The sequence below is a fragment of the Leptidea sinapis genome, chromosome 9, assembly GCF_905404315.1.
Source record: "Leptidea sinapis chromosome 9, ilLepSina1.1, whole genome shotgun sequence".
NCBI lineage: Eukaryota > Metazoa > Arthropoda > Insecta > Lepidoptera > Pieridae > Leptidea > Leptidea sinapis.
Genome location: NC_066273.1, coordinates 14,016,344 through 14,042,841, shown reverse-complemented (window position 1 = coordinate 14,042,841; position 26,498 = coordinate 14,016,344). Strand labels below are relative to the sequence as shown.

Here is a 26,498-nt window from a genome sequence, read left to right as displayed (position 1 = left end):
AAATTTGGCTGCCAGCACCGACCTCAACAACACCACCGAACTCTCCCCGTGATATATGTGATAGGAGATGCAGACAGAAGAAACATCTGGTATTGAGGAGCGCCCGCCCAGAGGTGACAACTTCATGTGAGAAACTCCGAATTAGCGAGAACTTATCGATTAGATCGTTGACCACTGATGAAGTCTTCTGAAGAACTTGCGTTATTTATATGAAGCGGAATATATATATGCGTATGTGACTGTTTGCGTGAGAACTATATTGTATTTGCGTGCGATCTTTATTGGTCAGTGACAATTTTGGATATATTATTAGGCGGCGAAATAGACAACTGTCATTATGTTAACCTCACAGATGACAATGCGTCTGTTGTCTGTGGTATTTCTCTGTCTACAGGTGTCGGCTATATATTGGCCATAACCAAATAACAATAAAAATAATAATTGCGGCGTATCCATAACTGAGAGATAAATCGTTTTCGACTAGGACTTAATTGCTCTCTTCCCTTCACACAACACGAATAAATAATGGTTTCAAACAATACGCGGAACATCCCCGTAGTTAGTATCTATTTGTAACATATCACACTTGCATGTTGTTTGTATACTTGTTATAACTGAACTGTTTTCATTGTTACAGGTAAATTGTAAAGCAGACCGTGGCTCCGTAGCGGCGCTGAAAGAAATAATTTACTGGAAAGTAGGCCGCATAATGTATTGTAGCATAAGCTTAAATTACTTTCTGCGGGCGTACACGAGCATCTGTATACATAAAGCTATACATATCTACTTTACATTACCTTTAAGATTTCCAACTGATTCACTCTATTTGACTTGTAATCTTTTGACAATTAGGAAACTTTATGTTCTTAACATCATTTCAGCCGTCCACAGGTCACTTCCGCTAGATCACGCCAAATTGATCAGTAGAAGAAATAATAAAGTAGCAGATACCATTACTGTTCGCACTACTTTTGCTGAACGACAGTTTAGCTGTCAATCAGTGTTCTTATATAATAAAATAAATCGTGTCCTAAATATATATCCTATGACATTACATCTTTGCAGAAAAGCTTTAAATAATTGGCTAACTTGTCTTGCTTATGATGAGGTGGAAAATCTTCTGATCAGACTGACACGATAAACACACGCATTGTATAGATGGACCCAATCAAAGGTCCAATTCTAACCCACATCCACACTTTAATAATTTAATTAATTGTAAAATTTGGTTTTTAATCATTTCTGTTTATTTCTATATTGTTTACTAAATAAAATGTATCTGCTAAGGAATTTGCGAGATATTCCCAATACAAGTGTCCTAAGACAACTTACTGGGAAGTCTCAACCACTAAAAAATGTATATGTAATCTTTGAAATAAACGAAATTTATTTATTATTATTACATAATAATATGTGTATGTATAGATTAAACTTCATTATATTTCTTAAGCAACTATGTCACAACATGTCACATATAACAAATTTCTTTTAAAGTATAAAAAAGGTATATAGTTTGTCTAAATTGATTCCTTTAGAATACTTTTTCATATCAATTAAATAAATAAGAATAAAAAAAATCAAAATAAGCACTGCGCACTGATAGAGATGAAACAGCGCGAGACATTCTCTTAATAGTTTTTTGTGCTCTTTTTTAAAACTTATGATTTGCACAATATTGTACTTTGCAAATGGGTTTAAGATACTGATCTAGTGGCAGGCTATCTGATTGTTTAGATTTCTGCTAGTCATTATTTGAAGTCAAATAATAGGTAAAATATAATGATTAAAAATCATTTGAAAAATAAAATAGTTTTCTATAGTTTAGAACTACCAAAACCACGACAGCTCTTAAAACAATTATTCCTAAATTCAATCCTAAATTTAACCTGCTAAGGGGCAATGATTTGACTAACACAAGCAGGTTTACAAAATTTTGTGCTGCTTACTGTAAAGTGACGAATATCCATGCAATTATTTATTCCTTTCCTGATAGAATTTGCAAACATCGAAGGGATGTTGTTTGTGGTTACTGAAGTAATTTCTGAAATGTTTGAGAAAAATTTGTAATTCCACGGAAATCTGATAAAAATTGTGTTTATACTAAAACGGAATTTACACGTGTTTTTTTACAAACTTTGTGTTAGTCGGTGTTATAAAAACGTAATCTATCACAGACTTGCGTAATTTGGCATGCTCGAGAAAATGTTTTCCTTATTTTATGAATTAACATTTTCCGTTCGACCGCTCGATGTTCGCCTCCACAATGTGTAGTAAATAAAGGCAGCACATTGTGTTTTATCACTAAGCCGTGCCTATCTGAAAGGTTCGAGGAAGGTCGTAAAAGGTTACGATCCTATTGTTTTCCGACATCGTCTTGTTCATTTAAGATTTATGAGGAAATTCCACAAGCTCTACACTTATTAATTTAGTTTCATATTATTATGAGCACTGTTCATCGTCATTTCTACACTTTGCGAGCGACATGTTGACAATGCTGTGGTAATTTCGGACAGTGGAAATTTATTTCATGTCTGTGAGAGCTGTAAGGTACATATTTAGTTTATTCTTTAAATCTGATCCAGTTTTAAAAAAAATATTGTCATATTATAGTATCACTATAGTATAGTATCACTGACGTTGCAAAGTAATAGTCAGAAATTTGCGGCTAAATCCAGCTCCCATCATATTATATCTATATGATAATGGAGTATTTCAGTTATGTTGTATTTCATTTTTCATATAACCGCTCTTCGACAACACTTCACTTAATCCCCTTGTATTGGAATATTGGGTCCCAAAATTGCCTATTCCGTGGTCAACTAACTGTAAGGCAAAGAAGAATTAACTTTTAAGGTTTTTCAGCGAAACTTCTTTCACGTAAAATCAAACTATGGAATGAACTTATTTGCTCCGTGTTTCCAGATCAACACAACAATATAATATTTATAATAAGAGTATTTTTTAAAAACCGTATAAGACGTAACATTCCCATCAAATGCAACTATCGCCATCTGAGAGTTTGCTGATCCACAATGGCTCTCTCTAGTAAACTCTGTAATGACACACACAAAGATCTATCTATCTAGACGATGAAATCACAGCATGACTACTGTCGGTCCAAATGTTGATAATGAAATAATACTTATGTATATTACGAAATCACTGACTCTGATAATACTGAAATTCCTACTTTGATACTCAAGGAATAAGGGGTAATTTGATACCTTTGTATTTGTATTATTAAAATTAAAGTTTTTAGTTTATCTTATAGACACCTACGCTCTGGTGATGACTTACCTTCAGGCCACCTACAACTGCAAATGAGGAAGGAGAAATTTTACTAAAAAAAATTCTTGAAATTCAAATAATGTCCTCTTAAAACAGTAGCAACAGTAGAGAGATAAACACTGAGCAAGCCTGCAAGCATGTCCATTGTAACTGTGACCCAGTTGTTGGTGGACGTACTCGTATCACCGAAGCGCACCGCTTAGCTTGAATTATTCAGAGTTGCTACAAGGAAACTTGTCCCAATTTGTCATCTTGTTGTTGGAAAAATGGAATTCACTATACTTTGTATGACGTCCTTAAGATTACGTTTAGTTTATTGAGCTTTTGAATAATATCTACTTTTACGAAAACAACTGGCAACCTACTCAGCAGTCTGCTCTTCAAATTAATTCGACAATTCTTTCTCCTATTCATAATACATCCACGTGTCTATTACCACTAGCCGCCTTAACAAAACGTTTAGTTTATTGAGCTTTTGAAAAATGTCTACTTTCACGATCAACTCTGCAATTTTTCTCTTATTACCAACTTGTCTTTTACCATCAGCGTCCATAACATAACGTTTAGTTTATTGAGCTTTTGCAAAATATCTTATTTTACGAAATCGATTTCTGCCACATAGAATGAAAGTGTGGAAGGAAATGTTTCGCCCAGTGTTTTAGGACGATACAACATGGGTACCGTCAAATAAAGCGCGTGCGCCTAAAAGGCTGGCTATGTGCCTGTAATTCCTCTAGTGTTGCAGGAGTGTGGACGGTGTTGATCACTTACCATTAGTTTAATCGTTTATTCTCCTAAACTATCTTCTTCTTCTCGGTCGATACGTTCTTGACAGAGCGAGCAGATGTTACCTCACAATTTTCCGCCATCTTTCTCCGTACGAGAAAAGTTGCTTCGCGTATCGTTAACCGAATTTTGTACGACCGTTTCGATACTCCAGGAACTTAAAATCAAACAGCGTTTATCTTCCATAGTGCAGTCCCATATGATCGCCTTCTTTGTTTGCGTGACCAAGACGAGGCAGCCAGTCTATAGAAAGCCTTGTCGTCCGAAGAAGGCATTGCACCGCCTATGTGATTGACGGATCAGATCAAATCCTAAACTATGCGTAAATTGTTAATGTGTGAGTTAGTTATTGATGTTATATTCGAAATACTAAGGAGCTAATGCTAAGCTGCGTAGCCGACTTGTTAATCAAAATCGGTTACAATAACAATAGATTCGATTTCTTATTCTTCCTTACTGTATCTCTGTTACAGATGTTCTTTTTCTTGCATGCTTTGTTCGTCTGTTCGCTTGTATATCATTGTAATGCGTTGCGGCTCAGATAATTTTATCACAGAAACATTTTAAAGCGAATGAATACATAATTATTTCACATTCGCCCCGGCTTCATTCAGGCTGAATTTTGTCGGTACAAATGAATTATATTGAAGACTCACGGTATGGAACTCCTTTTAATGGCTTCACTTTTAGCTTATCTAGTTGGCAGAGTGTTTTATTGTTGGTCGACATTTGACGTGGGTGGGGTGATTGATGCTTTTTAGATATTGGCATGTCACTCAGTACGTTAACTGATACTGTCTGAATTGTCAATCACTCGATTGATGGTAATTTACATTTTTATATGTATATTCAAATATTTTTATTCAAAATTGGATAGGAAATCACTAATTGAAAGTCATAAACCCAGTCGGAAATGAATGCCTCAGTCCCGAGAAGAACGGGCGCAAGAAACTCGGTGGGCCTTTTTTGCCGATACAATCAAATTTATAATTTAAATAGCATGACGGCAGTTGTTCCATTCCCAATCTGTGGTATCATTAATAAAGTCTTTTATGTTATAGTAGTAATCTTACCAGATAAACGTCTTTTAACAACTCTTTTAAGTTTCGTATTACATTTGTTTGGAATATTTTTTGGGTTCATGTTATAAAAGCATTATATTTATCGCCCAAACAAAGGCTTACTAACACGACGAGTAGTAGGCATAAAAGTATATGTTTATTTCTGGTGTTAACATAATGATTATGACAGTTTCTAACTAACTCTTTTATGTGCCTATCTTTATATATATAATTCTTGTGTGCGTGTGTATGTCACTGAACTCCTCCTAGACGGCTGGACCGATTTGGATGAAATTTTTTGTGTGAGTTCAAGGGGATTCGAGGATGGTTTAGATTCACAATTGAACTACCTCCTAAACGTCTGGACCGATTTTGATGATATTTTTGTGTGTTCCAGTGAATTTGAGATTGGTGTGTGTCTTCAGGTGGATTCGAGAATGGTTTAGATTCACAATTAAACTACCTCCTAAACGGCTGGACCGATTTTGATGATTTTTTTTGTTTGTTTCAGTGAATTTGAGATTGGTTTAGATTCTCAATTCCGTCCATATAATATAATTCTCTCCGTCCATATAAATAAGAACTCCTCTTAACGGCTGGACAGATTTTGCAAATTTAAGACGTGTGTACAGGACAACGTCTGTTGGGTCCACTAGTGTCCATATATAACATTATCAATAATATATTCAGAGGTAGTAGTTAAATTGTTGTTTTTTTTTCAATTTTGCTTTCATTGATTCTTGATTCATAAGATTATTCAGAAGTAAGTTTTTCGGAGCCTCAATGGCTATAGTCCTTTTGAAATATTTGGAATGCACTGCTTATCAATAGGATTATTTATAACATTGCAATAATATAAATAATAAATAGTCTGACTTACTTAAAAACTTAAAAAAATAAAAATAATAAATAGTATGTGTCTCCCATTTTTCTTATCAGGATCTTCAGGATTAGCGGTCTTTTATGTCTGATACTCGCCATGTGTCATAACCAAGGCGCGTGCTAAGACATGTGCACACCAAAAAGTCGATTTTTCTGTGCCACGAGATTATTATTGTTAAAGAAGCAAAAATATAATCGTTATAATAGTGAACAATGACTGAAAAACACGCTTTAATAGAAATCCACACTAAAATTAGATGACAATTTTCAATAAAATAAATAATTATTACACATATATTATATAAAGAATACTGTGATTAACAAAAAACTTAAATTAACCGGACGTATCGAAGCCTTTGCAAATTAAAGAAGCAAACGTCCTATCAAAACAGAGGAGATTTGAAAAGAGCCAATTCACTCAAAATATTATTTTGGCCGTGTTTTGCCCAAGTTTAACAAAAACACCATATATCAGAATTACTGAGGTTTTTTGTGAGTCAGAGTAATGTGTATTTAGCAGTTCTATGTTTTTAGATACAGGACGTTTATATTGGGTTATTTATTTCATTTATAGTACTTACTCCAGAAAGCTTTAGGGTAGTAGTAACTTACGCCCGTTCCCAATATTCAGTCTATATTCGGTTGTGGCCTACTTGAGATAAAAATCGTAATTATCGTTGACTTTTCTGTCCCAATAAACTTATCGACGGTAACTCACCATATCCGTACACGCTGTCTGTCAATGGGAGGACGTATAGCTTACCAGCGATAGAAATTTGTTTGGAAATTGCAATTCACGCGCCTCAATATAAGGCGAAAAGAATGACTTATCGGGTATATTGGGACAGCTTCAGAGTATTGACAGCTAATTACTGACAGTAGAAGATAGTCATTTATCTTTATCTGTAGATACTATATTGGGAATTGGGAATTACACATTTATTAATTTGATCCTCATAATATTTTATTTGAAGCTTCCTGGTATACTTTTAAAATCAGATATCATAAGATATAAGTCTCATTTGACTCATGGAGCTTGTCAAAATGTCAATAAATTATATGGTAGATTGTCAGAAGTTATAACTTTAACACAATTCTAAAGGGAAGTGATCGAGATGCTATTCAATTCGTCGTAGGAATCGATATCGTACTATATCCATACAACGTATGCACGCCCCGAGTCTCCCGCTGCTGAACAAATCCAGTGGATGTTCTGTACGTGACTAAGCTTAATGCGAGTCAGTTGACGGCAGCCCCCTCGCGTTTCTAATTGTCTGTGGTATTGGGAGTTTATACATATACGAATGCCAGTGCATGAATTTCTACAAAAATTCAATGTGCAGATGACAGATGCAGTAATTGTGGAGTCATCTCCACAATTACTGCATCTGTACTGCATGTCCGAAAATTCTACTAAAGTCATACGAGTATTGTTTTAGCCGCGAAAGAGTAAAGGACTAGAAGAATTTGTAACTATAGTGATTTATGTATCTACCCAATCGTAAAAACGAAAAATTTAGTTTTTCATCAGGCAATACTCGTTTTTTTATAGTAAAATATAGCCAATATAAACTCTAATTTGACTCTTGTTTCAGCAATGCTAAATCATGACTGCCAAGATAAATGATTTATAGATAATTAATCTTAATATAATGTTATACGATCTATTTAAATAAATTTATTCTTCTTCTTATCTCTAGTGTTGCAAGAGAGTATGGTATTGATATCATATCTATCTTGGGCACGTCTTATTTAAACCAAATGTTTTGAGTTTTCTTGAGTGTTTATTCCGCCAATATTCGTATTGTAAGAATTCGACACGTGTTTGGCCTCTACACGAGGCATCCTCAGGAGATATTGACTCGCCAAACTTTGGCACGAGACTGAATTGAATGAGCCAGAAACTGCTCTTTTATACCCTCGTCGCATGAGTTGGCGCGCTGAGATTTGTTGGCTGTTTGTGACGTATTATTAGTATTATTTAAAGAGATACGTAAAAATGGTGAAGAAACCAAATTTGTTTGTTCAGTCAACAACGTAAACATGATATTTTGTGTTATTACTCCTTATTTATCCTCTCATAATAATACTCAATACAGCAGAATGTGGGTAGTTGCAATTTCGGTTTTGAATCAATGATTTGCAGATACGGATGTACAATGTTGGTATCCGTAAAGTACATATGATTATTCCGTTCCTAATCTGTCCAAGGTTGTTTTTATGTCTTGTATGTCTTTAATTTAGTTCTAAATGCTTCTTCCATATGCAATTTAAGAAAAGCTACAGTTTCACGTCGATGCTCGCTTTAAATTACTACTAAGTGAATCTAGTACCCAGATTTATGGTTACCGTTTTAGTAACAAAACTTTTAAAATGGTAATAATATTTCTTTTGATAATTGTCTTAAGAGACCCCGCGTTTATATTAAACGTTAATCCTCCACTAATCCATACGTATATTCCTAATCTACGATAATATTCGAAATCCGAAAACACTTAATTTTTTCTTTAACTATTAATACCTTGGTATCTGATCAAGCTTTCTTAGCGCTTAATTAGTAGTTTGCTCCAAATTTTAAAAAGCAAAATAGAAAAATTGCCGTATTGAATTTCTTTGTTTGTAACTGTTTTCTCACCTCCTAGCAATCAATTTGCAATTGGATGAAATACGATTAACGGTCACAGTACAAAATAATAGACAAAATGATTATGTTTGTAACTTTATGAGCCTGTCGCGATTTCTTAATTAGTTCCCTTCACCTTTTTATCATTTCGTAAATAATACTCGTGATGCTAGCACATTACATTTAATATTTCCGTTATCATCAACATTATTATATTTAAATATTTTATTAAGTATGTTGCAAGTCGACATGTAGTCGGGGCCTAATGCCTGTACCACGTCTGGGCGAGGCGCATCCTTTTGACTTTCTTCTGCAGTTGCAGCATCGCGTACAGGAGTGCTTCAGCCGTTGGGGGACAGCCGGGAACATAAATGTCCACCTGGATAAACAATAATATATCAGCTATCATTTAATCTACTTTACTTCTGAGTTGGTTTCTGTCCAACAATGTACAATATATTTCTGTTTGATTGTCAATATGTTTACTTGAGCTGAAAGAGTAGTTTCCTACATTCATAGCGGCGATTATTGAATTTACATAAGCTTATCTATATGCTATTCTTGAAAAGAATTCTCTTAATAATGCTGTAATGAAAGCGGACGCTTAGAACCTAAGGCTTCGTTCGTGACTTGCTAACTAATTATAAAAAAATATCTAATACGTTGGGTGACCCCAAGGCTATATAATATATTCATTGTAAATCATGACATATAATAGTCCATCTAATACAATGTTTTTTAAACCAATAATTGATAATGAAGTGATTTCTTTCTAGCGCGGATATATTTAACTTTATAAAACCAGACTAGGTATAATATGGACGTTAATTCTATCAAGGTGTTAGTTACAGTTTCACTTTACTCTCGATTCCCGATAATTGTAGATTACTTTGTAAATGAATTACGAGTAAATCACAAGAAAACTTAGCTTGGAAACTGGAGAAATTTCAATTAAGAGCGAACGGATTATACTCGTAGCATAGTTCTAAATTGCTATACGAAAAGCCCCGCTCTTGTGTAATTGATTTAAAACCTCGTTTCCTGATCTGGATTTATTTGTAACACTCCGATATTGTTTTCAGTTGAAAAAGAATTTTCTTCTTTGAAAGAAAAGTCTTTTAGACCTTGGTATCAACTAATTGATTACCACAGTTTCAAGTAACTCTAATTTATATAGCTATGAAGTATTTCCGGCCTTAACGAAATACATGGAAGACATACATGCCTAGGGCCAACAAAAGCAGTTCGTTTTATGGTTTGATGGAGCGTAAAAAAGAGGTCTTGCGTGTCTTGATTAGGTCCAACTTTTGATTTGCTTTTTATCAGCTTTCCAACGCTTATCAAGATTAAATAGATTGAATATTGAGAACTAGAGTCCAGGCACTTTTTCAGTATATGAGTATTCTTGGAAAACGAGCTAGTAAATGTAGGATAGGCAGGTATTCGAGGTACTTTTCTGACTTACACACATCAGGATTGCAATGTAGAACTATTTTTATGTTATGAATTATACCTTGCATTGTAGCAATTCGGCCCATTTTACTGTGTCTCGTTCATTCTTGTTTTTCTAAGGTTACCTAACTCTCGTTCACTTAAGATTAAAACTCGGAAATCATCTGAGTAAATTCGATTATGTACTCGTATAGTGAAAATTCTGAATTATGAAATTTTAATGTTTCGTATTCGTTTACGTGACGTACTGGTATTATTCTGTCAGCTCCGCGGACGGTGGAGTACGTATAGTGGTAATATCCTCCGCCGTTGGCGCAGCTGCCCATCGACACCACGAATCTCGGCTCGGGCATCATGTCGTAAGTCTTGCGCAGGATGGGAGCCATCTTGTTGGTCACGGTGCCTGCCACGATGATGACGTCAGTTTGTCTCGGAGTACCGCGGAACACCATGCCGAAGCGATCCATATCGTATCTGGTACAGACAACATTGTTAGGGCCTTTTCAGATTCAAATGATAATGATAATTTAAATCAAATTACTCACAAAATACTTAAAGCTATGTAGATAGATACCTTTTGTTTTGATAGTGATCGAATAAGTAGATATTACGATTCAAAAAGTTCTTGTAAATGATAACTTGGATAAAGAATATTTGCGTTTGTTTTTTATGCGCGAGCATAAGACATTGAAGAGATTCACCAGAAACGTGTAGCTTACAATATTACTAGTCTGTTGTGTTTACAATCTTAGGAAGAATAATTCTACGCCCTCATAGAATTCCATTTATAACATATTTCTACTTCCTCCAAAAAATATCGCATTATCATTCTATGAACATGAGAGCAAAAACCCAAGAAGCGATAGCAAAAGCCCAATAAGCTACAGCTAGAGCCTAAATATTTGAGAGTTCAAAGTACTCAAAAATGATAATTCTGGGTCATCAACAGCCACACTTTCCCAGTTTGCCTATGCACAATAAACTAAGTGTGGCAATAATAATTTATCATCATCGTCATCATCATCAGCTGGAAGACGTCCACTGGCACAAAGGCATCCCCCAAAGATCTCCACGACGATCTTGACCAGATCGTCGGTCCATCTTGTGGAGGGCCTTCCAACACTGCGTCTTGCGGTACGTGGTCACCATTTGAGGATTTTTCTGCTCCACCGGCCATCTGTCCGTCGAACTTTGTTATAATAATATAAAAATTAATGATAATAAACCATCACTATGTTTTCGGAGGTAGGCGATAATCGCACAGCACTATGACACATCTATCATGCCTTGTCTTCATAATTTGCACAGTCGTAGTTCGCAAAAAGCGTTGGAAATTCATCCAAGGTTGTATATAGCGAGTTGTGAACGCATCAGTTATATTTATTTGAATATTGCATGGGAGAATTTATGCTTAGCGCCAATGCCACTGCAGCTCGACCTAATTAATAACTTTAGCGAGCATGTATTTTAATTAAAACTGCTTTGAAGGATTAAAACGGGGAAGCTCTTTAGTTTCATCGTTAATGACCCCAATGGTAATATGAATTCATATTTTTTAATTTCCTTAAATCGTGGTTTATTTTCGTATGTTTACTAGCTACAAATTCGAGGTATTAATTATAATAAATTGTCGCTTGTAGATAACAAACAGTTTAATTATAAACTCTAGTTACTAATTTGTTTTTGATCAATCATCTTTTTTTGGACCCAAAGAATATTGAAGCTCTGGTTACTTCCGTCTGTTTACTTACGGGGTGTAACATCTCTTACAATCTCAGTGCTACAATTAGCATTAAGTAAATTTTCCACTTGTTAGTCCATAGACTAAATAGCGTAAATTATTTCTAACCACGGACACCACAAATTTGTAATAACATGACAAAAATAAAACGAACAATATACTTTTGTTGCCAACAACGGACTTCGTAGTAAGTAAAATAATTATAATCTAGGCACTATCTACTGAATAGGGTAAGGCTATATCTAAATGTACTATACTACTAATGTAATATACTACTACAGTTCGCGCGTATACTAAATTTCATGATGATCGACGGTGCAGATACAGTGTGAGAGCAGAACAAATAAAATCACATTCGCATTTATCATATTTCTCGCTTTTTCCCGAAAATTCGAGTAAATTTTGTATCGTACCCCTGACAAAGTGGTTGCAAAGTTTCATTATGACCGGTTAACACAAATATCGAGACGCTATTATCTTACACGAAGTTTTTTTATAGATACCTATCTATTCTATTTGAAATATCACGGTTGATAACAGAAGATGAAAATAAACGCGGGGCCGAACCATCGCGTGACAGGCGAGGATTCGGTTTCGCTGCGATCGATCAGAAACTCGAGCTGACAAAGTGTGTGCGTAATCACGGGTATTGCGGAGGTGCGGCGTATTTGCTTCCAATAATTTTCGACTGAACCTCTCCCCTGCTTCATTTTAGGGTACTTTTTCCGATACAGTTTAACAGAAGTAGTTATGAAGAAGCCGGCTACGTTTCTCTTGGCCACTGGTATCGCCGGTGGGCGGCTAGTTTTCTCGTTCCATTATATGATCCACTTGCCTCCTTACCCTTACTTACTACAAAAAATGCTCTATTTAATCCTTTAATAACACGCCATCAAAAAATATCAATTCTATCGTGCTACTAGAATAACTATTATGCAATTGCCATGTCACCAGTATGTACCTACCTAGAAGCTGCGTAATGCATCATCTCTAACGCACAGCAAGCCAGCCCGAAGGTGAGAGGCCAGAGGGAGCCTTTCCTTCCCCAGTTCAGGATGTCATCGACGCGCGCCACCACCCATTCAGCAGTAGACTAAAAAAAGAAAATTGTAAACAAAATTTTATTCTTCAATGCTGTCTGTACAATACGCGCAGTTCACCCGAAAACATTTCACAGGACAAGTAGTGATTACGGGCACGCTCTAATAAATACAAAAATCCGAGCTCAGGAATGATGCTTCGTATAAAATCAGCTTTTGATATGTTAAAAGTGGAAGCGGACGATGAAGCGAGTAATCTAGGCGATTAAACCCTGAAACAATTATATCGGAATACCGACAAGTATTAACTTGTTTGCTGCGTTTCAATCAAAAGCAATTATACGGCAATCTAATTTATTTAATATGAGCTTTTGCAGTGATAATTCCAGGCTCGTTTCTTCTTATTTTATGGAATAGGAGGATAAGCGAGCGTAACGGTCACCTGTTGAAAGTGATCACCGCCGCCCAAAGTCTCTTGTGACACCGGAGAAATCACACGAGCGTGGACGGACTTTAACATGTATGAATGCGCTTTACCAATACGTGCGCTGAATATAGATACAGGCTCCAACAATCTGACGTGTCTTAGGAATTACATAGCTATTTAGTTTTCCTTGCACAGCTGGAGATTTAATGAACAATAAAAACCACAAGGGCTATTTCATTTAAAAAGCATTGAATCGTCAAAGGATTCAGTGGTGTATCCTATCCCTCAAGGAACCCTTGAGGCATCCCGCTCTAGCGCTATAAACACCAGCAGGATATTTTAATTGATGGTCTTCTATAGCCTTACGGCATAATCTGCACTGGCTGGATTCACTAATATTTATTATTTGACAGTGAAAAAATACTTTAATTGCAATAATGGCTAGAGAGGAAACCAATAAAGGGTTCCTATCAGTCTCCTGCCCATCTTTATGAATAGCTTAGCACACTTACGCTAATAGCTGCCCATGAGAACTTTATCTCGCCAATGTAAAGCTCGCTTAAAAAAAATAAAATGTTATCGAGATTAATTCCTCGAAATTCATATTTTTTCACTCCATAATAATTTAGCCAACTTCAATATTAAAACATCGGAACCGCTGTATCTCGTATTTTGAAACATTTAACGTGAACACATCTTTAAGTAATCCATATTTTGTAGTGGGCTCAGAATGCGACGGATGTTAAATGGAACTCGCTCGTGTAAGAGAATATGTCGCAGCATTTCATTTTGTGACTTTACAGGATACCATTTACCGCCGTAAAAGTATTTACTATGAAACAGATATAAATCTTGTAATACATATACTAGTATTTTATAACTTGATCTTAAAAAGGACCCGAGAGCAATATGTGCTGGTCTGCTTAGAACGTTGCAGGCATTTGAAAGGGGACTAACTTTATTTTTAATGTCGATATGCTCATCAACTTCAAGCTATGCCGAAGAAGGATAATACCACTTATAAATTTATTGGTACTTAGAAGTAAGTAAGCCATGCAGCGAAGTGAAAGAAGTAAAAGAAATTTGAAAATTTTTATTTGTTGCATTAATTTAAATTTGTTGCATTACTTTACATAGGTTATAAAAATAGTGGTAATGGTAAATTGTTGAAGCTCCAAATATTAGTTAAAGAGTTGCAATGAGCTTCTCATCCAATGACGGCTTAATTGCAATTCATAAATGTTATTAATGACTTAAATGAATTCTTGAATTTTGACTTACGTAACGTTATCATCGCAGTAATTGCTTTCATTACCTGTTTCTTCCAGTGGAATGGTGAGTATCGCCTGTTCTCGCCCACTTTGTAAGTCGGCGTTGTGTTAGGGTATACATAAACATTCTTCTTTGGCGGACTTGAGTAGATTCTCGGCGTTGGCCCTACGGTATTTGCAAAATATGTGTCCTTGAAGAGCTTGTTCCTGTTTGGATATAAAGTTATTTTACTCACATTCCGACAAGTCAAATCAAACATTTGAGAAACTATAATATTTTTTTTGTTGTCTAGAGACATATTCTGAAATCATGAATGCAATGGCAACTACTGCTTATCTGTTGAAGATGAAATGGGATAGTTTCACACCGTTTTCTGTTAAGACTTGGTATCTAATACCTCTTAATGCGCATATCAAATAGGTTGATTTCATTTTTATATTGAATTATTTTCATCTAACATGCGATAAAAAAAATCTCCAAGCTTGTCCGTTGACATTAGCAAAAAATTATTTGCTATGCACAATATGCAAATGAAAATAGCAAAAATTTGATTGTTATACGATTACTATGTCCATCACTATCTACATAATAAAGCCACACAAATAAGTATAGAAGTATAAATGAAAACGGACATTGGACTCACTTTGTAACCATAGATATACTAGCTGACCCAGCAAACGTTGCATTGCCGATATTAAAATCGCGATACAAAAGTAACTGTTGATCTGCAGGGTGAAAATTTGAAGTTGTATGTACTTTTACACGCTTTTTATTAGCTTCACCTGTATGTTTGTAACCGACTTCTTTGAGCGCGATTTTGACCCACTTTAAACGGCTAGATTTCGTTCAAACTTTGTAGATTTATCGAGGACCGATGACATTACACTAATTTGACAAGATTATTCCATTATTCAATATGCAAAATAAGATTTTTGCCAATTTATATAATTTTAGAATAAATAAATCACTAATAAGCACCATCTAGTAATTTATTGTAAACTACAAAGGAACCGCGCGACATGTCAAGACAGTTCCACAAAATTATAGTATCTAATTCGTTTAGAAGCGAATAGATGGCGCTGAACTAAGTGATCTTCCAATTAACTAAAATATTTTTATTCGCAGATATTCAAATCCCTACATACAATCTAAAAAAATTAACTAAAAAATTAAAAATAAATAATAGTTTAAAATAAACTAAAAAACACGCTTTATATAAAATTCAACTAAAAAAATAGAAAATAAATTTTAATAAATTTAAATTGAAAATAGTTTTAAAAAATATATTTCATTATAAACAAAAGCGTGGGGTGTAGAAGAATTATTATAAAAAAAATATATTTCTATGTAAAAAAAAAGCGTGGGGTGCTTTTAAAGATATTATTAAAATAATAATTCTTCTACATCCCACGCTTTTGTTTATAATGAAATATATTTTTTTAACACTATTTTCAATTTAAATTTATTAAAATTTATTTTCTATTTTTTAGTTGAATTTTATATAAAGCGTGTTTTTTAGTTTTTTTAAAACTATTATTTGTAATGCTGACTCATAATCAAAAAAATTAAAAAAAAATGTCAAAAAAATTAAAAAAAAATTCGTGTGGACCACCCTTAACATTTAGGGGGATGAAAAATAGATGTTGTCCGATTCTGAGACCTACCCAATATGCACTCAACATTTCATGAGAATCGGTCAAGCCGTTTCGGAGGAGTTCAAAGTATAACACCATGACGCAAGAATTTTATATATTTTTATTATATTAGAATTTTATGAATAGATTGAATATTATGGCCTGGAGCCCCTAAATGTTTTACTTTTTTTTACACTGCACAGATCCCACCTTGCTTACACCTTATTGCGTGTACTTATTTTTTTTTTAAATACTTTTGTATTTTCGTTTTATTTTTACCTACTAGTATGGTATATTAATGTGTAAAGAAACCCGATAGTTGTAATAATATAAACCTGATCGATGCACTTGCAGATGACGGGATTCAAGGCACAGTATCGTGTACACTATTGATATCAAACGTTATCAATGATGTCCCGAGAGATAAGTTTTGTGACAGATATTGGAAGCTCGATAAAACATCGATATTATTATACCTGTTAGTCATGGACTGAAATACTTATGTTATTGATATTGAACAATAGCGTTTCGATTTAAAATTTATGTTTCAACTTAATTATAGACAAGATAAATGTCATTTAGAATTTCGATTCTGCAGTTGCCCATCATGGCGTTAATTTTTATTGCGAATGATAAACGCTGAATATTTTGTATAGGAGAGCCAAAACAAGTTTGTACGTAACCTCATTATTCCGTGGGTGATAAGAGATCACGACATGAAATAACTAAAGAATACTGCCTTTTATGAATGACAAATCAAGAGTCGTATAGTGTACAGTAAGTTCCTCTGTCGAGTTCCACCACCACCACGTTTGACTCCCATTCTCTTTTCCTCTCATGTTTCATCAGTCTCTACATCTTCATCGTCTACAGAATGTTTCGGCTTGATTACTTCTCATGTCATATCAATACATTATGGATCTTACTGAGAGGATGGTATTGTCATTTCATTTGTTCCTCTGGTGTCTAGGTGTTCAGATCTACTTGCACATATGAGATCTCAAGGTTCGTTCTCGTTATACATTAATACCAGCGCAGATGTCGGCCATTTTGAATACTTTTTATGTATATCAAGTTTTTCTAGGTCAGTCAGCTAAACTATCTGCGCTTTATATCAATTTCATAATAATGAGAAAGATTAACTATTTACAAATCATTAATAACTAATTAATACCATGCCTACGTCTTCCTCAAAAGTTTCCTACCTTGTTATATCAAAGAATATATTGTGGATCACTAACATAGATTATAAAACTTATATTTCCCAGTCAAATGATGACAATAACAGCAGTAGTCAATCACAAATGCTGCAAAATCTCAGTATTACCTGGAACAATATTTCCACGTTCCCGATCCAATTAACGTAAACATTGTACCAATATTTTCCACCAAAACAGATGTCCGTGCTTTTGACGCTTTGACAGCGATGACGTGTCCTGAATTCTAGAGCTGACAGTGAACGGTCTATACAGAGACAGCTTATGAAATTAATTTTCATAAGTTAGTTTTTATATGTGATAATAATAATTTGTATATTAATGATCAAACGTTATTAAAAATCCTCTATATATTCCAAGATACCACCGCTTGATTCTGCTGGTACGTGTTTTATTTTATTAAACTAATTTTAAATGAACGTTTAGGGAGTTAGCAATGTATTAGCCATAAGTTCCCTATAAAAATGTGGCCGCAAGTACCTGTAATTAATTAAAGTATGATTAATTTTCTGATGTCAAATGCACCCATGTTTTTTTAATAAAGAATAACCCCCTAATTCATAACGGTCCGCTAACTTTAAACAGCCGCTTAGGAGTGTTTTTTCTCATTCTGACTTAGGTCAATAGAAGAAGACATAGTGAGAATCAGCAATGCTTTAAGTTAGCAGACTATTATGAATAAGGGGGTATGAATTGTAAAAAATATGGTTGCCAGCCTTCAGTCAGCCGCAACAAAAAGGTTGCCAGGCGTATCCGACCCACGTTTATTGTTTCCACGAAGCCAATTATGTAAAAATAATGCATGACCTGAATAAGGTTGACTTGGACAGAAAGCTTGCTACTCATACTCGTATGAGATGGTACTGAATTCTAAATAAACATTTGAAAAGCAATTGCCAAAGATGTTCCTCACTCCAAGCCCCGATTAAAAATATTCCTTTTTAGTGTTCTCTTTACTTCGAGAAAAGTTTTTAATACATACAGAAGATGTGAAAGTTAAATAAAAACCAACGAGACAAATTGGCATTTGATCTTGTAAAGTCACGCTCAGACATACTTAAAAAATGTTGCTATTTAAAATATTATTTAGCTCGTCTAGAAAGCAACTTACGTTCAAATTAATTTGGTCGTTCGTAGCGGTTGTAACTATTAGCTTGCAGAAATGTTTATAAAATGAGTGACAAATCTAGTGGAAAGCAAAGACAGAACCGTGTTTGCATATAATTTTGCGTCAGTAGTACTCGGTGTTACAAGAGAGGATGGGCCGAGGTAATCACCTACCATCACGTACTTGTATGCCTACATCTGGTTAAAATGCATTACATGCAACTCTGAGAGAGAAGATGCTGCGCAAGAAACTCTCCTAGCATTTTTTATTTTTCATAAAATATATAATATTGTACTTACTGTCATTGTTATTGCTGTAAAATAATCATAATCTAGTCCTAGGCTGTCCGATCATTTAGAGCTGTGGAGTAGTAGGATTTACGACAGAGCCATTTTTTAATAAAAAATTATATTTATTTATAGATAACGCCTGAACAGTGACTGGGACTTTATTATATAAGTGTATACCCTTAAAGATATTTCTTATTTTAAAGCATCTGTCCTCCTCTGCCATTAAAAGAACATCATCAACATTTACATTGCTCTTAAGCACAGTTAAACACTTTTAACTGTGCTTGCACCACTGAGCGAGACCTGAGACCACTGTCTTTTACGTGTTCTGTGCTCTCTAGTAATACTTAAGTATTACTAGAGAGCACAGGCCGGTCGGTATTACAACATTTTCACCGTTTTAGTACTATTAATAGAACTCTGCTTTTAAAAAAAATTACTATAATCTGCAGTAAGTCGCTCGTAAACAGGGTGACAACAAATGAGGAAACGCGTGAGATATTTCTTAAAAGATTCCCAAAGGATTCCATCGCAATCATTTGTACGAAAAGGGATGTTCAATTAAAACTTCGCAGAAAAAAGGGCGAGGCTTGCGTCGCATAACGAGCAGCCTAGAGTCGAGACGGGAATGTTAAATGTTCGAGATGTTACGGTTGCAATACTTTGTACGAAAGTGACACAAAATTGCATATGTGGAACTTGAATGGCCATTGTATTAATAGTATGCTAGATTTGTAGTTTTGCTACAAATTATTCAAGGCCTTCGATCGGGTGTGGCATAAAGCGCTTATAGCGAAACTGCCATGTGAGATGTGGGTTCTCTCTGCATCTTCTACCGCATTTATCACAGGGAGTGCTCAGAGGAGCTGTTCGGGTTGATTCCAGCGGCCGAATTCCACCACAGGACATTACGTGCAAAGTACCATCCGCATCACGTAGACGTCTGGCATTCCACAACCGCGCGTTTTGTCCGAAATTTCTTGCCTCGCACAGCCACTTTGTGGAATCAACTACCGGCAGCGGTATTCCCGAATAGATTCAACTTAGGGACCTTCAAGAAAAAAGCATACTCCCACTTTAAAGGCCGGCAACGCATTTCTTGACACACCTGTTGTTGCGGATGTCCATGGGCGGTTGCCTCACCTCTCCCCATCCCGTGAGCCTCTTGCCCGTTTGCCCCCTCTCATATAAAAAAATAAGGTAATATTGAAGAAAACATTCGATTATTATAAAATATGGCTTATGACTTGCAGTAGCGTCATCATTAATCATTTCAGCCGGAAGACGGCCACTGCTGGACAAAGGCCTCCCCCCAAAGATCGCCATGACGATCGGTCTTGGGGTGCCCTCATCCAACTTATTCCGGCAATCTTGACCAGATCATCGGTCTATGTTGTGGGGAATACTATATAGTCTTCCGGTACGTGGTCGCCATGCGGAGACTTTCTGCCCCAACGACTATCTGTCCGTCGAGTTATGTGATATAATATTTTTTACGGAGCTAGACCAACATAGGAAAGGAAGGCGAACCCATTGTTACTGTAGCCGTTTTCGATTTACAAGTCGTAAACAGTCAGCCACGCTTGGAATTATCTCCATAGTGTTTTGAATATTAAACTAGCTGACCACTATTTAAAGCACACATTGATATTTTGTAAGTCCGTATACACACATTCTTCTCAGAAACATTCCGGTGTCGGGGCGCCTCGATCAATATAAACCACGTTACGGTGCGTTCACACAACACGGTGAGATTTATTGCATTAATTTTTCTATTTTTAGTATATCCACTTATCAAAATATTTTTAAAAATTCAATGCTACGTTAAATAAGTCATATGCAATAGTATTGTGATGTTTAAATTTGAATAAATAAAATAAATCAGAATAAAAAAAGCCCCTACAAAATAAAAATATTATTTTTCAATTTCTTTTCTTAGACAACCGTAACTTTTAAAGAGACCGCCATTTAATATGGGCGGAGTCGTTGTTTGTAAACAAAATTAGGTAACCTACCTACGGACTTAAACATTAGGTATTCGATAATAATAGTACATACCAATTTTGCTGCGCAGCTTTTTAACACTCCTTGAGTTTCACAATAAATACACAGAAAACACCACATAATGTCATGTTGATTATGTTTTAGGTAGTTAGGTACCTAAGTAGATACCTAGTTATTTCATCACTAGTACATTCAAAACAGCCCAGGTACATCACACATGATACAGTTATAAGGAGGTACGTAGGTTTTGCAGCAACACCACTAAAGGAAGGGTTCAATCATGCACCAATCTTCGGAAACAGGCGTATGAGGGAAGCCTCCTATTCCGGTACCGATTGTGGTACAATTCGCGAGCTGCGACCAGATTGTTATTTGTCACCGCACCAACACACAATATCATGTCGTAATATTCATTGTTCCCATAATCTGCCATGATTATCATACGAAAATACTGCAATCCAAAAGTCCAACGCGACGATCTAACAAATATGAATGTCGGAACACAACTAAAGTATAAAAATTATTAAATAAAATGTCCATTGAATTTGGTATTATGATTAAGGGGTATGCACACTCGCCGAAATAACACGCGGCTTGTATTTTTTATGGAAAGGGAAGACAAACGAACGTACGGGTCACCTGGTGTTAAGTGATCACCGCCGCTTACATTCTCTTGCAACACCAGAGGAATCACAGGAGCGTTGCCGGTCTTTAAGGAAGGTGTATGCGCTTTTATTGAAGGTACCCATGTCGTATCATCCCGGAAACACCGCACAAGGAAGTTCATTCATAAGAAAGCTCCTTGAAAACCGCACTGTGGAGCACCGAATTCGGCGGCAGGAATCAGGTGAAACAGCTCTTCGGAACACTCCCCATGATAAATGCGGTAGAAGACACAAAATGAGGCGATGTCTCTACGCAACGCCAAGTGATCCAGCCATTCACAGATCACTGGGTCCCCGACAATTCGAGCTGCTCTGCGTTGCGCGCGGTCAAATAGATCGAGCTTACTGGGGTGAGCCAGACCAGAGATGACAGCCTATTTGGCTTTGCTCTCCAGATGGCCTCGATATGACAATAACTCAAGATTTCGAGACCCAGTATTCCGATACTAGGCGAGGATGTAAAGGAAGTGATGTCAAAGAGCGGTGATACTACAAATGGGGTTTTATTAGTGGTATACGCGCAAGCTTGAGTCTTCTGGGAGTTAAATTGGACAAGGTTCATATTTACCCACATAATAGGGGCAAGCCTCCACATTTCTAAACTCTGGGCTGCTACTTAGAAATTTCTTACTAAAACCCCAATGCTTTGCAAATGCCCGGCCCGGGAATGAAATACCTACCTATCTATTATTAATACGAGAATGGTCAAAGACATCCATTTTGACTAAAGTTATCCGTGAAGAACAATTTCTTAATAGGAGCCTATTAGAATTATCTTTATTGGATAATACATTTTTTTGTGTTAAAAAGGGACAAGACGAGCTGGACATTCAGCGAATGGTAATTGATACGCCCTGCCCATTACAATGCAGTGCCGATCAAGAGTTAAGAAAAACCCAAAAACGCGTGCTGAACTACAATTGCGCTTGTCACCTTGAGACATCAATCATTCAAATAATCCTACATTAAAGTGCTTAGATAATAACTTATCAAAAATGAGAACTTCCAACACAACAAAAATATCTTGAATTAAAAATGGTCCGGTGTGTAGGTTCCTTTACAATCGGCAATCCCTTTGATTTTACAAACACATAAACATTCTCCAATCACAGAGCAGTAAATTTTGGAATCATGATATTCACATTCACACAATTCAAAGAGTAAAAATGCCGATAGGCCGAACTTTTTAACCTAAAAATATGCATTACAGAGTCTCATTATTGGATTAAAATTACCTATCTTTAATGGTAATTAAAGTAAATACAAATTTAGAATGATTTTCAATGTCAGCTAAAGAAAATGCACATACAAAATAACTTCGTCTTCATGGCAAAATGAGATTATAATTTTCCTCACAGGTGCAAGGAGCAGTAGGCATTTTACTATTATCTGATATTATGCCACATCTACGTTATTAATCTGTTTTAGGTCAAAGAGAGTTCAGAAAAACAGCTGATAAGGGTTGCGGGATGCATAGTTTTTGCGAAAACTGTGGACTTTAAATATTGTATTTAAATATTACGCTAATTCATTTCTGACTTCACATAGTCATTAGAGGTGACCTAAGGAATGTCGGGTTCAAAGCATAGTATATCCTTTTTGATTCACGTTGTATAAAGAAAACGTATGATTTTTTCTATGTTGATATATCTCTTTGTGAGGGATATACTAAAAACTACTGGACCGATTTCAAAAATTATTTCACCTTTAAAACTACATGTTTTAAAATATATTAGACTATCAGAAATACTATCAGAATAACTTAATATCTCTACGTGACACAAATAAAACTGAAAACAAAATTTTATGAACCATGCGGGACTCGAACTCGCGACCTCGAAAGAAGAGCGCTCCATGCGAGCGCTCTTTCCAACTGAGCCAACCGTTCGAGTGACGTATCGTTGATATAATCCTGTATACTTTGTTCAACCCTCAGGCTCTGGATGTGTAATTAATCCCAGAAGTGAGGGTTATCACTTAAAAAAACATAACAAATTATCTCTACGATATTTACAAAAATGATTCGTGTGAACCGGGCATTATGGTGCGTGACGCGTGCTGATTGGTAATAAAATAGTCATTTGTGAAGTACTTAATATCCGTAATCAAATGACTGTCTGGCTATTTTGTGAGCCATTGATAGAACGACGTAGGCGCAAAGTGAGGCAGTTATGATCTTTAAAATACATCTTAATATATATAAATCCAGCACGGACTATTAAAAAAATAAGGACTCTGTGTCGCCTTACATAACAGTGTAGCACCAAAACAAGCCGATTAACGTGTAAATACATAGCCCCAACACACTTACACTACTACAGACCGATAGGCGGCCATTATGAGAATTGTCATCGTCTGTGCCAGATAAGTTTGCGTCTCAATAATATATTTTAAAAATGCCGTCGTGCGTTGTGAATAAGTGTAAAAACGATACTATACAAGTATTTGTGGCCATATAATATGATTAATTAAGGGATAAAAAATTGTGTAACTAGTATCCCCTGTAACCGCACACACACTAGCATAACGGTGCTTCACTTGCTAATGTCACGGCGCGGAGTCCTTCTTTTTTTACTCGTCCGTGAAATCCAGTGTCCTCATGTTTGTTTGCAGTGAACTCCCTAAACTAATGAACGGCTTTTAATGGTGATTACTTCATCTAGCGCAGTTAAGTCCAACTTGAGAGATATAATGTTTGTTTTGTGGACATATAATTTTCTATGAGAGAATTTATTCACGCGCAGTTTGACAGTTCTGCTGTGAAACAATCTGATCATAACAACAGCATATTTTAGGAAATAATTCTTGTTGTTATGAAACGCTATTGATAATTCATAAAAAACAGTATTTTATTTATTACGTAGAGAACAACGTCTGTCGGGTCAGCTAGTCTTAATATATATAAATTACGTGACACGTTGTTTGTCCGCGATGAACTAATAAACAACTGAACCGATTTTAATCGCATTTTGCACACCGTCTGCAGTTTTATCCAACTATACACATGATAGTTTTTATTTTGATTCGTCACCATTAATATTTGTTTATTTAGTATTTTATTCTTGTATCAACATATCTATTAGATAAATTTTTAACGCACTGTTTGACAGTTCTCCTGTGACATTATTTCATTGCAAGAACAGGGAAAAATTAAATAATTATTGTAATGATTGAACCTCTACAAATTTCGTCATTAAAAGATTTTTAATTATAATATGAAATTTTGTTGTATATTCATTATTACCAGCTATAGTATATGTAATATGTTTATTAATTGATTGTTATAATATGAAATAAGCATAAAGATATCCAAATAAAAACTCATTTTAAAGAAAAATCCGATAGCATTGCCATAGTTCGAAGAGATGCAGTATAATCTTGCAATTCTCTAGAGCAACAACCGCTCTTCACAGACAATTACGAGAACGGTAGAATATCTGCAAAGCCTCGACAACTTTTCCATTTGCATTTTATACTCGAAGTCAACAAAGCCTCTCCAATCGCAATTGCGAAAAGAAATGTTTAGAGAAAACGGAGCGCGGTACCAAGCTTTATTTTTAATGAGACATTAATTATTAAAACTTTCCTGAAAATATTTTATTCAATGTTTTTGTAAGAAATTGTCTACGGGATTTCAATTCTAGATAAGATAGACATCGATTCTTTAGCTCTAGTGGGTTCTATGAGTCTATATGGAGATGTCATCTTATCTTTGATCTTTTGCATTCCCGTAGCATCTTCTATACCAATTAAAATATAGTTCGTTTTCTTTTACCTGTCTAGAATCTAAATAATGATGCAAACAAATATCTCGCTAGAAACGGGCTCAGTTATTCAAAATGTGTGAGTGTCACTGCTGTGCCTTTTTTCATGATAAAACTGTCAGTGTGTGCGCGTCTAGGGATTAGACCAAGCGAAAAATAATTAAATACCTATTTGCGCGGTGGCCACCTTGATATTAAGGCGACACTAAATGCCAGCGACCTTGAGCGATATGAGTTCACGGCTGCCGGCCCGCCATCTATGTAACAAAGCCAATACCTTCAAAATTCTTGCGTGGAAAACAGTTTATATGCTTACAATCCTCGTTATTCACTACTAATCTGAATAAATGAACCTACACAAAAAAGTACAAGCTATAAGAATAACTTTTCTGAGAGAAGTACCAAAAAAATGCGTCACGCCATGCCAAAAACTTGTTTACCTTCAATGAAAAGTGGTAGTTCAAAAAGGCTCGGCAGTGTTAACTATAACCAACAGTAAGCATAAGCAACCTACAAATAAGACTTAAGGATATGTGTAACAGGATTAAGTAGTGATCATAGCTCGAAATGCTATATTTTCACATCAAATCTTGTCTAAAAACACCATGTTTGCGTGTTTTCTGCTTACTCTTCGCCTTAAAAATGACCCAATTTCGTTCCCAAAACCGGTATTTATATTGTTACCATGATAATAATAATATAAGTTAGTTTTTGTGGAACCCATTTTTGATTTCACATATAAACTTAAATTCTATTTACGCCATTCGAGAAGTTTTGAAATGAGTTTCTTCTTTCGACTTCATTCTATATAATTATGTGGATCTGACCTTAAATAAGTTCACGTTCCCTCGGCAACCTTTAAAAGATTCGGAATAAAAATTACTGTATGTGCTGTATGATTGTATTCTGTGACCCCTGACAGTAAGTACTTTACTTACTTTCCATTCATAAGTGCTTATACTATTATGTATTATTACTCCTGAAAAATTTTTTTAAAAATAATAGCAATTAGAAGAATTAATAAGATACATAATAGCTTTAAGGGTAAATGTATACACTTCTACAATAAAGTCCCAGCCACTGTTCAGGCATTATCTATAAATAAATTTAAATGTTTTATAAAAAAATGGCTCTGTCGTAAATCCTATTACTCCACTGCTGAATATCTAAATGATCGGACAGCCTGGGACTAGATTGTGATTATTTTATAGCGACTGTACAATATTGTATATTTTTATTGAAAA

At 35.3% G+C, this 26,498-nt stretch overlaps 2 protein-coding genes across 2 annotated transcripts in view; one reads left to right on the top strand and one right to left on the bottom strand.

Annotated features, from left to right (window-relative positions):
- Positions 1 to 26,498, top strand: part of LOC126965898 (phosphofurin acidic cluster sorting protein 1) — a 167,572-nt gene that overhangs the window by 84,725 nt on the left and 56,349 nt on the right. The gene's annotated exons all lie outside the window — the stretch shown is intronic.
- On the bottom strand, positions 8,808 to 17,614 carry LOC126965916 (NADH-quinone oxidoreductase subunit B 2-like). Its single transcript, XM_050809705.1, has 5 exons — positions 17,534 to 17,614; positions 14,616 to 14,778; positions 12,799 to 12,926; positions 10,341 to 10,566; positions 8,808 to 9,019 (listed from the first exon to the last, which is right to left on the bottom strand). Exons 1-5 carry the CDS (start codon positions 17,575 to 17,577, stop codon positions 8,903 to 8,905), a joined length of 678 nt encoding a protein of 225 aa, XP_050665662.1. The 5' UTR covers positions 17,578 to 17,614; the 3' UTR covers positions 8,808 to 8,902.